General features: G+C 48.9%; 1 protein-coding gene across 3 annotated transcripts; it reads right to left on the reverse strand.

Annotated features, from left to right (window-relative positions):
* Positions 1–1,728: 1,728 nt before the first annotated feature.
* LOC123357591 (butyrophilin subfamily 3 member A2-like) lies at positions 1,729–11,708 on the reverse strand. 3 transcript variants are annotated; one of them, XM_045000725.1, is made up of 6 exons: positions 11,533–11,708; positions 8,505–8,786; positions 6,540–6,647; positions 2,403–2,435; positions 2,073–2,105; positions 1,729–1,968 (listed from the first exon to the last, which is right to left on the reverse strand). In XM_045000725.1, exons 1-6 carry the CDS (start codon positions 11,696–11,698, stop codon positions 1,892–1,894), a joined length of 699 nt encoding a protein of 232 aa, XP_044856660.1. In that variant the 5' UTR covers positions 11,699–11,708; the 3' UTR covers positions 1,729–1,891. The 3 variants fall into 3 exon arrangements, with proteins under 3 accessions (XP_044856660.1, XP_044856661.1, XP_044856662.1); XM_045000726.1 differs by lacking the exon at positions 2,403–2,435; XM_045000727.1 differs by lacking the exons at positions 1,729–1,968; positions 2,073–2,105; positions 2,403–2,435 and adding an exon at positions 5,740–6,192.
* Between the last annotated feature and the right edge of the window lie 1,217 nt (positions 11,709–12,925).

Genomic DNA, 12,925 nt, shown 5'->3' on the forward strand with positions numbered 1-12,925 from the left:
TAGCAACCGTTTTTGAGGGTGCCAGCCCTCCTGGTGTCCACCAGAAAGACATTCCTTGTATAAAAGTCCTTGGTCCACAACGAACCGGGATCGGTTAGTGGAGCTGAGAGGCGGTGGGTTGCTGCGTGCCGCCGCCCATGCTTTCTTGAGGCTGTCATCGGCTTCCTGCTCAGTCTGGAACTGTTCCCTTGAGGCGGGAGACACCAGTTCCTCGGGAAGTGATGTAGGTGATGAGATTGTTTCTGTTGACTGTGAACCGCTCCCCGCTGGTGCACAAGGTGTCATTTCAGGCTCCGGCTGAGCCTCTTGGGTAGGGTTGTGTGCTGGTTTTTCCAGTTCAGGCCCGTTGTCGCTCTCTGGCGGTGGAGTTGTAATCGCTGGCGCCGGTGCTGGCGCTGGTTGCTCTTCCAGTTCCGGTTCTGGGACTGGCTGTACTATGGCCACTGTAGGTGTTGGCCTGGGATCCGGTTCCACCACCTCTGTCTGGGTCTCTGGTAACACAGACGGGGTCCCGGTGGATGGCTCAGGAACAGGTATGGGTGCAGCAGCTCGTCTGGCTTGGCTGCGTGTAACCACTCCCTCTGTTTCTGGCGGCTCAACGTGATGGGCCAAGTGGTTGCCCAGTATCATGGGGACAGAATAATTGTCATAGACAGCAAAAGTCCACGTCCCTGACCAGCCCTTGTACTGGACAGGTAAATGCGCTGAAGGTAATGTCACAGGTTTTGACATGAAGGGGCGAACTGTCACTTTGGTTTTCGGGTTGATGAATTTGGGGTCCACGAAGGTTCGGTGGATAGCTGACATATGTGCTGCAGTGTCTCTCCATGCGATAACTTCCTTTCCGTCCACTCTCAAAGTTTCCCTAAAGCATACGGGTATTTGAGAGATATCTAATTCCGGGTTTCCTTGGTGTGCAGGTGCAAGGAGTTGGACCCGGTTCAGGTTCTTCGGGCATTTGGCTTTGATATGCCCCAGTTCATTGCATCCAAAACATCGCCCACTTGATGGGTCACGGGGTTGTGTTGGTTTACTGGAAACTGGTGAGGTAGAAGAAGAGGTAGGGTGTGACTGTGCTTGGGTTGTAGGTGTGGGCTTGATTGGCCCTCGATGGTAAGGTTTAGTCTCGGTGGGTACCTTGTGTGATTCGCTCCCTTTGGCAGTAGCTTTCGTGTTGTCTACCGATGCCATCCATCTGGCTCCAATCTCTCCTGCCTCAGTGAGAGTTTTTGGTTTACCATCTTGGATGTAGCGTCTAATGTTCTCAGGAACACCATCTAGGAACTGCTCCATCAATATCAGGAGGTGTGGGTCGTCTAGCTCCTCAACCTTGGATCCTGATATCCAGGAGAAATAGTGTTTTTCCAGGTAAGCAGCGTGTTCTGGAAATGACATCTCTGGTTTCCATTTCTGGGCTCTGAAACGCTGACGGGCGTGATCAGGGGTGATGCCCATTCTGAGTCTGGCCTTGGTTAGGAACAGTGGAAAGTCGTCCATCTGGTCTCTAGGAATTTCAGCTGCCACAAGGGATAATTGTCCACTGAGCTGTGACCTCAGCTCCATCATGTATTGTTCTTTAGGAAGATGGTATCCAATACAGGCCCTCTCAAAGTTTTCTAAATTTAACTGAATTTTAACTGCTGGGTTAAAGATTATAAGGGAGGTCCTCCTCTACTCCCACCGCTACCATATCAGGCCCCATAGGTGAGAGAGACACTCCTCCACCCATCTTCCCCTGGTTTGTGGATCATGCTGAGATTCAGGTGAGAGGTAGGTGCTCAGATGCCTAGACTGAGACAGCAGCATGCATGCCCAGAGACAGAAACTTAGACAACAGGAGAACTTTTAGACCTCAGGTTTATGCCCTGAGTGAGTTTAGATGCCTACAGGATTAGGCGTCAGCCACGTGGGGTTTTGTGGATCGCAGACACTGACCTTTCTGTTTCGCCAGTTCAGATTGCAGTCTCTCTAGGGGGAGAAAAGGGGGAGATGTGAGATTTCACCCTGCCGTATTTATGATGGTGACACTCCCCCCCTCGCCCCCAGCTAATGTAACTGGCCCAGACACTCACCATTCTCATGCTCCATTTCAGTTAGCAGAATCCCTAGAGGGATAAAAGGGCAGAGGTGATATTTAAGTTCTACGGCCAGAAGGGACCATTGTGATCATCTACTCTGACCTCCTGCATAACACAGGCCAGAGAACGTCCCCAAAATAATTCCTACGGCCGCTCTTACAGAAAAAACATCCAGTCTTGATTTATAAACTGCCAATTATGGAGAATCCACCCCAAACAAACCCTTGGTAAATCGTTCCAGTACTTAGTTAATACAGGTGAGATTTCACCCTGCTCTGTCTGAGATGACCCTACTCAGGTAAGGTTGTGGGTCCAGACACTTACCCTTCTGATTCTTCATATGAGTTTGCAGGGTCTCTAGGGGGAGGTGGGAGGAAAAAGGTGAGATTTCACCTTGTTGTGTTTATGGTGCAGTTCCTGCTATTCATGTAATTTATGCAAGTGAGGCAGGCAGTCAGACAGGACCCACAGACAGATCTGTCTTGATGTTCCTTCACTCAGCATCCCTACTGCCCGGGCCCCACTGACTAGCATGTCTAGGGATTGCTCTGCGTGTCTCTCCGAGGGGCCATCCTCATTATGTAGGGATATTAAAGAAGGTTTATATTAAACATGGTTTATATGAGAAATGATTTATTGATTTATTGTTAATTAATACTTTATAACTTAAGGTTTATGTTAGAAGTAAATTTGTGATCCCCAACATTTAGCTTCTAACCTGCAAGCCACCAGCTGTGTCTGTGTAAAGCCTGCTCAAAGAGATACTTGGTATAAAACTTGTTAAACATTCATTATCTCTAAGTAAGCCAAAACAGTAGCTGTTATAGTGTATAGATAGAGACCCCCACCCTCTGTAAGTTTTCATCTCACTTTATCTTTGATTGTTAAAAGACAGGGAGTCTCACATAAATTGGTAACACCCCAAAGAGTAAAGAGACAGTGAAATAGATGTGATTAAGATAGAGAATGTATGTGACTGAATGGTTAGGGAGTCACCAGCCTGAAGAATTCAGTGTTGGCTGAAGAAGGTGTCAAGTGGGATCAACCAGATGACCCACCACACCTCAAAGGAAGGAAAAACAAGTATCTGACAGAATGGAGCCAGCCATCTGCTGATTGATTTAGCAACAGCAGAATGAAGCAACTCCTATCAACTAACATAGGGAAAAATCCCTATAAAACTGGACTCTAAAGACTGAGGACTTTGAGTCTATGGTTCTGATACCAACCTCCAGGAGCATCAGATGCATCTGACACAGACTCGGCTCCATCCTCATGACCAAGATACCTGACCAGTAACTTGGCTATGAGCAACATCTAGGCTGGTAACTATAACATCTATACAGAACCTGAATGAATGATTGTGTGGATGAATGTGTGTGTGTGTGTGTGTGTGTATAAGGAATAAGTAGTAATGGAAACAAGTAGGAAAACATTGTCTTTTGTTTTGTTATGGTATTTACAATAAATGTGGCATCTTTGCCTTATCCCTCTTAATAAGATCCTGCTGGTTTTTATTATATTGGTACAAACAACTGCCCGGGCCCCGTCACACTCCTGTCAGATCTGGCTGCTGTGGGAGTGGGGTAGAGAAGGTCTCTGCTCCCCTCTGTGCCCATCCCCTGAACGGCCACAGCTCCCCCCACCTCCTGACTGTGGGGCCGGGGACAGGAAGTGAGCAATGGTAATGGGACATTGACCTGGGCTGGATAAGGGATGGGATCTGGTTGGCTCCATCCAAGCCCAGCTCCTGGCCTTGTGGCTGGCGCCTGCCCCCTGGCCCTAGTGATACCTGGGAAACAGCTCCCCGTAGGGCTGGGTGCCCTAGCTCAGAAAGGGGTGGATCCAGCCCTCGGATCCAAACACAGCTGGAAATGAGAGAAACGTGTCAGGTGAGACATTTCCCTGTTAGCAGCTTCTCTCCTCCTCCATCTCTATTGTGTGAGGCATTCAGAGGGGACCAGTGTTGTTACTGGAGGCTCCTCGACTAAGCCCCACCCTTCAGCTCAGTCCACCACAAGAATTCTTGCAAAGCTGCAGAAACACTCCAGGAACTAGAGAGACAGCCTGGAATTCTGTTCTCTAACCCTAAGGCAATTATATATCTACGGCTCCCTGGAGAGAAAAAAATCAGCTTGTTCCACGCTGTGTTCCAGTCATTTTACCAGACTAGCAGGGTGGGATGAATGAGAAGAGATGCTGAGAACAGAAAAAAAAAATGACCAGGTACGAAATTTCTCATTCTGCTGCACAGCTTCTCTCCCCAGTCATCACTAATGGGAAGTACGCAATCACAGAAGGTGGGGCTGAGGGAGTATAAAACACAAAATGTAATATTATTGCAGTAGAATAACTTGCAGAAATGGAATCTCCCCCCACCCCCCCGCAACGGCTGTTTCATTTAAGGAATTATGTGGGAACCAATACAGTAACACCTTCCTATCAAAGGCAGGGGCGGCTCCAGGCCCCAGCATGCCTAGCGCGTGCTCGGGGCGGCACGCCGTGGGGGCGCTCTGCCGGTCGCCGGGAGGGTGGCAGGCGGCTCCGGTGGACCTTCCGCAGGCATCCCTGTGGAGGGTCTGCTGGTCCCGTGGCTTCGGTGGAGCATCCGCAGGCATGCCTGCGGGAGGTCCACCGGAGCCACGGGACCAGCGGACCCTCCGCAGGCACATCTGCAGAGGTCCACTGGAGCCGCGGGACCAGCGACCGGCAGAGCACCCCCCACAGCGTGCCGCCGTGCTTGGGGCAGCGAAATTGCTAGAGCCGCCCCTGATCAAAGGATGCTTCTGCAGAAGAACAGAAACCTGCTTTGCAAATCTTCCTCAGATGATGCTCAGTCGCTTCTTGTAATACCTCTAGAGACCTTGTAGAGGGAGCTTTGATTCCTTCTGCGAATGGGTTCCCAGATGCCAAAAGGTGCAAACTTTTAAACATCTTGCTGCAGGAACTTTGAGGCTGCAAGGTCCTGGGATTTTGGATGGCATGCAATGAACTATGACTAATGGCTAAAATGAAGTGACGGGGAAACTGTTTCCAAGGAACAATGGGAGAAAAACTTTGCCTGGGCAGAAAGAGTTTTCGTCACGAAAACAGGAGTGTGGCTCTTGTACGGCTGGAGGCACTAACTCCAAAAGCTGTCTGTCTGAGGTAATGGCAGCTAGAAAAGCTAGCCACAGGCTTGTCTCATCTGGCCAGTATGAGGAATCCTAACACCTGATGATACTCAGCTGGGGAGTCCAATATGCCTGCCTACAACATCCCCCAATGAGGCTGTTACCCACTTTTTCTGTGGTGCTAGGACCCCTATAATCACCCTGGAAGAACACTAGTGTAGCTGAGATTACTAGAACATTGTGGTCTTTCGTATTTGTAATGTGGCAGCATCCCGAGATGAGGCCCCATTGTACTGGGCACATCACAAAGAGACAGAACATGCCGCAGAGAGCATTCTCTTCCCCCCGCCCCCATTTCTGAAATGTGACACAATGAGATCAGTGAGTGAAATTCTCTAGTTTGAGTTCTGTCTGGAGACTCCCTGCAGACGTGCACCTCTCCTCCGATGCCCATGCTGTTATCTGTAGGTCATCCAAGTCCATCTGAAGATGGACTTCCTGCTTCAAGGTGCAATGGAGATTCCTTGAATGTCTAATCAAGTCCAAAGGACCTTCTGAGCCAATGGAGGACTAGGAGAAAGACTTCAGCTTTTTCTTTACCCTACTGCCATTGCCTACAAGAGAATCTTTGCTCTCTGGTTATTCTGGAGTTCTTGCACCTTCCTTTTGAAGCAGCTGATGCTTGCCACAGTCAGAGACAGGACCCTGGCTTGGATAGACCCCTGGTCTGATTCCATATGGTCATGCCATTGTTTCTGGCCAGACACCACTGACAGAGCTAATGACGTGAACTAAATGCATGTGCACGCTGAGACTTTGGCCATGTGGAATCAGACCAGAGTGGCTTCAGCATGCTGCTTGTACTTACCTTTCCGCTAGGGCCATACAAAGGTGTTCCAGGAACGCTGCCTAATTTTGCATTGGACCCAGTGTGTGGTTCCATGTCATCAGAAAGAAGTCCTGGAGACAAGTATCAGAGGGGTAGCCGTGTTAGTCTGGATCTGTAAAAGCAACAAAGAATCCTGTGGCACCTTATAGACTAACAGACGTTTTGCAGCATGAGCTTTCGTGGGTGAATACCCACTTCTTCAGATGCAAGAAGAAGTGGGTATTCACCCACGAAAGCTCATGCTGCAAAACGTCTGTTAGTCTATAAGGTGCCACAGGATTCTTTGTTGCTTTTAAAGTCCTGGAGACACATTTTCAGAAATCCCACTTGGGATGACACTGATGCATGCACCAGCAATCCTCGCAGCTGGAGATAATTGGCTGTGGATGATGACTGCCCAGGAATGGCTGATGCAAATCTTTCCCTAGCGCACTGCAGTCTCCCTTCTTGTTCCTTTACCTTTTGCTCTGCGTTGTGTCCAGATGCAGTAGAGGGCCAGGGCAATCACAAGAGCCAGGATCACTACCAGAGCCACCACCCAGGGAGAGACCCGTGGAAAAAAGAGATCTGCAGGAGAAATACTGATTTAGGAACAAACACATGTAGAATGAAGACAGGACATTGAGAAAATGGTGACACTGACTGGTTAAAAGAATCTCACAGGGAAACACAACGTGAAATGTGGCTTCTTTGAGTTTTATTATTAAGCCAATGAAATTCCGAGTGCTAATCTGGTTACCAAACATGGTTAATTAATAAGAATGGGGATATTAGTGGTAGGCACGGGGCATGGCAGAGCTCCACTACACCCATCTGCCACTGGTGTAACTTAGAGCAGCCCCTAGGCTTCTCTACCGGATGTCAGGGCTGCAACCAGTGCAGACTGGCCCTCGAGATCAGAATGCTGTAACCAGTTACTGATGCTCCACATTCTCCTGTGCTCAGGGAAGCTCAACCACACAGGGATTTTAATAACAACAAAGCCTGAGTCTGAGGGCAGGTTTACATTGCAGTGTAGACATACAGTGTGTTCCTTGCTCACTGGGGGCAGGGGTTTCCTACAGAATCTAGAATCACTAGGGGGTGATTAATACAATATTCCGCAACAGTGGCTATGCAAATTCCCCAGTCCTTGAAGCTTGACCTTCTGGGGAATAGGAGGAGGGACGGGTTTTATCTGTTTCCAGGAAGTTGCGGGGACAAAGTGAGACTTTTGGAATAAAAGGCAGTTAAACCAGACTCAAAGGTCAGGGCTTTCTTCCTGGGTGAGCAAATGGACAGCACCTTCTTTACACTGGTGCTGGAGCCTGAGCAGACCTGCTGGGGGAATCACAGTGAGGTGCAGAGGGGACTGCAAGTCAAAGCCCCCAGGCTGGAAGGAGAGAGATGCAGGTATCTGCCTATGAGAGATGACAGCTGGGAGCTGGAAACCTTAACTGGATGCCCTCAAGGAAGACCAGGAAGGGAGTCAAAGGTGACTCTGTGAAACTGATGCACTGGGCATGCCACAGGGAAATGTTACAGCCCTTTGAGATGGAAGATGAATAGTGCTTTACAAATGCAAAATTATTATTACAGTGACAAAATATTGGTTCTATAATAATTGTTATTAGCTAGGAAATAGTACAAAAAGCCTGAACTGTTTTTCTAAAATGTTAAGCTGGATTTAGGTAACATTTTGTATTTACACATTATAGGCTTGATTGTTTATGCCTAGCAAATCTCCCTATCAATTTCATTGTACAATGAATGCAGGATCAGGCTCATGAAATGAGCCAAAAACCGCCGTATGTGCACAGGGAGGTCCGGGTCATGCTGCCTGTGGAGTTCTGCATTTCCTGACTTTTGTGCAATTCAATACAAGTTACAGTTTGAGCCCTCAGTTCTAACTCTTTAAGGCAATGGGAGTTTTGCCAGGGTTTGAACTGTAGTAGGGGATCCATAGTGCAGCCATTCCACCGTTGTGATCTTTTCAGGTGCAGTCTAAGCAGCAATGCTGAGATCCTGACCGGGGCCCTTTTTCACTGTTCAGGAAAAATGACTTCAGTGGCTAGATTTTGTCAAAAATGCTCAACACCCAGCAACTCCCATTGGGAACACAGGAGAATTCCCTCTGCTGCCCGACTGAGAAGAAAGGAGATTGCTGGTTTCTCAGCTTTTCTGGCTAAACACCCTCAGCTACTATTGAAGTCAAGTGTTTGTCTACACTAGAGTTTTTTACCTGGAGTAAACTGTCAGTTAACCCGAGGTAGCTTTTACAGGTCAGTCCGGATAGCCCACAAACGTTATATAGAACTATTTTGAGTCACCAGGTATATCCAAAGAGAGTTGAGGATGCTCAAGACCTCACTACTAGGAGACACTCTAGTAAGTGCTCCCCACTAACATCTGCAGTGTCTCAGTCTGTCCATGTGCGGCACTGACCTGCTATGTAAATTGCTGACTCTCTCTCCTGGTTGACACACGGGTTCCTAACACAGCAGGACACTTTCTGGTTGGACTCTTCTGTTATAACAATGGCAATCTCTGTTTGAAACAGGCCACCGGCTGCTTGGGATATGTTTTCAGAGGCTGATGGTAAGAACTGCCCCTGAAGATCTCTCCACTGAGCCTCGGGCTGTGGGTACCATCTGGATGAACGACACACCACCTTGATCCCTCCGTCCTGATGTCCCTCCACAGAGATGTCAGGGCCAGAGCCCAAACCTAGAGGGGAATGCAATGAACTGATGTTAATTCTACAATATTGTGTTATGAGCCAAATGTTTCATGACAGTATCTTCAAGAACACCCCTTTGGGAAGGGGGGAGGCATGGATTCTCGTAAACTAGGAATTTCTGGGACACCTGGAAGATGTGAACAGCACTGACCGAGGTAAGGAGGAGATGATGTAGGATGGGGTGGCCAACCTGTGGCTCCGGAGCCCCGTGTGGCTCTTCAGAAGTTAATATGCGGCTCCTTATATAGGCACCGACACCGGGGCTGGAGCTACAGGCGCCAACTTTCCAATGTGCAGGGGGTGCTCACTACTCAATCCCTGGCTCTGCCACAGGCCCTGCCCCCACTCCACCCCTCCCTTGAGCCTGCCATGCCCTCACTCCTCCCCCTCCCTCCCAGAACCTCCTGCACGCCATGAAACAGCTGATCGGGAGGTGTGTGTTTGGGGGGGTGCTGATTAGTGTGGCTTCCCATGGGTGGGAGGCGCTGGGAGCAGGGGGTCGGAGCTGATGGGGGGCTGCTGAAGTATTACTGTGATTCTTTGGCAATGTACATTGGTAAACTCTGGCTCCTTCTCAGGCTCAGGTTGGGCACCCCATATGTGTGGTATTGTTCTATCCACTCTCAAGGCCTGATCCAGAGCGTATCGCCTCACATTAACAATCTGGGCTTTGGATTAGGCCTGGAAGAGCTCTGTAGTGTCAGACTAGATTGGTTATAGAGACCATTTCTTTTTGTTTTAATATGATCGATGCTCTGCATTCTCAATCCATCTTGTGTTAATGAGTATTTGAGTCTCAGGGCGAGTCTACTCACAGGCTGGCACCAGCAAAACGAAACCAACTTCAACTCACATCTTTGGTTCTTTCAGTGAAAGTCAGTGTGTAACGCTCTTATTTTCTGTCTCATTTTTATTTCATTTAAATCAGTTGTGAAATGGGACACTGTTAATCTGAAACGACACACACGTAGACTTGCACTGAAATCACAAAGGTGTGGATTCAAATTGATGGGCCGAGTTTGTGAATGCTGTTGGAGAAAAACTCATTTCTCACTCTCTGGTTGGGTGCAGCAAAGTCAGAAACTTTTTTTCTCGAGCAATTGCATAGAGGGAGAGAGTGCGCTAGGACACAGGGTTTCCCCCTCCTAGGCAGGTCTCTCCACAGGTAAACAATTCCAGCATTTATACCAGCTGCATTTTGTTTATACATAGGTCATCCTGATAACTTATTTTTCTTACTTATTTTGACTCTAATCCACATTCTATCTTATTTACACAATGACTCAACAACTTCTCGCACAGTTTCCTTCCAACTCGCCTCACACAATCCTCGCTTCTACAAATCTCGCATTATTAGGGTTACAGTTAGTCTGACTCTTGCTAACAGAGACTGTCTTGCATTAAGATCCCCTACAAATCCCTGTCAGTTCTTGCTCTACTTCCACAATGCCTTACACTCAACTCAGTGGCATCTCTCTGGTTTTCTGTCTGTGTTTGTAATGTGACACCTTTTGAACCTAGTCAATTCCAAAAGTGCAGGGATTGTTCTAGGTCTCACTGGGCACTTGATTTAGGGGAAAACTGGAAAACCAAATGGGGGACAAATTAAGCCTCTGCCAAATGATTAGCCCAACCACGACTTCAAGCCCCTTTGCAAGTGTCCAGAGATCAAACAATTGTTTGGTCGCATCATTAGCAACTTCCAGCATAACTAGTGTGTCACACACTTTGTATCTTGTGTAGGCTGAGTGCATTGCACGCATGAGGGGCTCCTTGCATACCTCCATACCCCCCACAAGTCACTGTCCCATCCCCCTCTATTTCAGGGACAACCCTGCAACTCCCCCCAATCTCCCCCATACCAGGGGTTCTGTGTGCACAGCCCCATTCCCACTTCCCCCAATGCTGTCCCTTTCCCCCATGCCAGTGGCTCTGTTTACTGTCCAATTTCCATGTCTTCCACACTGGGGTCCCCATCCTTCCCATCATGCCATGGTTTCTGGGTGTCTCTTCTCCCCCATAGATTGGAAGGGTAGGGTGGATGGCTGGTGCCCTCTCTCCCCAGACTGGAGCAGGTGTTGAGGAGGCAGGACTTTGGGAAGGAGGAAGGAAGGAATGACCTCTCCACCCCCTCTGGCTGTCCCCACTGGCTGAGTATCCATCCCATGGAGGGAGAACAATTATCTCTCTTCTATCACTGGAGGTGTCAACATGATAAACTCTGTTGGCAGGATGAGTAGGGCTGTTATGCTTCAAGGTGTTAATGGTGCCATCAACAGGTAGCAGCTCCATATGTCCTCATTTCCCCCATTTTTGTTTTCTGATTGTCCCCAAGATCAACAGGATTCTGGCCTTTGATACTGAGAAAATTCCCTAAAATGTTGGAATTGATCAGAGGTGGCATTCAGAAGTTACTGTGTTACAGACAGACCGACAGACAGAGAAACCCTATGTTCTGGAGTGTAAAGCCTGCACAAGCTCAGTCAATTTTTATTATGATAACCTTCACTTGCAAAGCAAAGTTTAGAAGCAGCCTCAGAGTACAGAGCATTCCAGCAAGCCCTTCAATGTGTCCTGAGAGCAGACACTGACTCTACTGGGAAAATTACGGGAAGCCAAAAAAGAATTCAGAGCATTGGCCGGCAGAGAAACCACAAGCACCATCTCCCAAGAGCTCTCACTCAATTTATTATCCTTTCTGAAGTAAAAACAGCAGTGAAACAAGTTACTAACCTTCCACCTGCAGGAGCACTGAGGCGTCTTGAAAAAAGGTAAGTGATTGAAATAAACAAACGTACAGGCCCTCGTCAGAAGGTCGGATATCACGTATTCTCAGGGAAACACTTCCATTGGTGATGTCATCTTTCAGCAGCTCTGTCCTTCCTTGATAGTCCAACATTTGATTTTCAAAGCGATCCTGCCCATCTTGGTACAGGTGCACAACTGCAGAGTCCTGGGATCGGACCCATCTCACCTCCATGCTCTGAGCGCTCATCCTGGGGGAGAGGTGGCAGGGCAGGACGGCCTCCCCACCGACAGATGCTGTGATTGGACGATCAGGTCCAATCACTGTGAACTGTGCTGTGAAATGTGTCAGGGATAAAAAGTCAATTAAATCAAAGAGGAGTTGAGTGGTGTGTTAATTAAGCAGTAAGACCCACAGTAAGAGAGAGCATCGTGTATTAGAATGCATGACATGTACCCACGCAGTGCCCTACACACGTGTACGATGGCAGAGCTCGTATGTGAATTTTATGCATTACTTGTATGATCTCTGACTATGGCTCAACACTTCTCATGGACACCCTGGGGATAATGGTATGGGGGGCCTGATTCTCTGATACGCCAAGGCCTTTTCCTGCTGCTGCAGCGCAGGAACCGTCCCAGCTGCTGTAGAGATGGTGTAAGCGCTTGCAAAGTGTAAAGATATGAAAACAGATCATCACCACACAGGTGGTCACTTTAAAGGTAAACTTAGAGATAATGGAAAGAGAGGATGCGGCAGATAGGAAAGTGCAGGAGGCGGAGAACTGGTCATTGTGGAACTGCACAGACTGGGGGGTCTCTGTGTACAGACTCAACATCGACCTGTAGTGGTGCTCCCTGTGTTCTGTGTATTCGAAGCTGCCAGAAACCAGCCAGAGCAATAGGCTGGATGAGTATCTAGGCCTGAGAAGACTGAGTAGAGGCAGCAACACTGGTGAGCTGGAGCCGGTTCGCAAGAACCGGTTGCTAAATTTAGAAGCCGGCGTAGAACCAGTTTCTTAAAGGGGCGGGCGGGTGGCCAAACTCTGGTCTGCGGGCCACATCCGGCCTGTCTGGGCCGCTTGAGCTCCTAGCTAGGGAGGCTGAGGCTCGCCTGGCCCCTCCCCCGCACAGAGCCACGGGAGCCCTGGGGAAGCGGCGAGGGGGGGCTCCAGCAGCTATTTAAAGGACCGAGGCGGTAGAGGCAGCTGGAGCCCTGGCCCTTTAAATAACCCCTGGAGCCCCCTGCTACCCCAGGGCTCAGGGGCTATCTAAAGGGCCCGGGGTTCCCCTGCTTTGACCACCCCGGCCCTGTAAACAGCCGCAGGAGCCCTGGGGAAGCGGTGGGACTCCAGCGGCTATTTAAAGGGCCGGGGCGGTA

This window comes from Mauremys mutica, unplaced genomic scaffold (genome assembly GCF_020497125.1).
Source record: "Mauremys mutica isolate MM-2020 ecotype Southern unplaced genomic scaffold, ASM2049712v1 000811F_np12_subseq_115740:176633_obj, whole genome shotgun sequence".
NCBI lineage: Eukaryota > Metazoa > Chordata > Testudines > Geoemydidae > Mauremys > Mauremys mutica.

What these genes read in the sequence shown, in the direction of transcription:
- LOC123357591 (XM_045000725.1), bottom strand. Translation starts at nt 11,698, where the DNA reads ATGTTGGACTATCAAGGAAGGACAGAGCTGCTGAAAGATGACATCACC. An exon ending in GTCAGCAATTTACATAGCAG is followed by an intron (nt 6,648 to 8,504) that starts GTCAGTGCCGCA and finishes TTTCTCCTGCAG; the next exon opens with ATCTCTTTTTTCCACGGGTC. An exon ending in TGAAATGGAGCATGAGAATG is followed by an intron (nt 1,969 to 2,072) that starts GTGAGTGTCTGG and finishes TTCTCCCCCTAG; the next exon opens with AGAGACTGCAATCTGAACTG.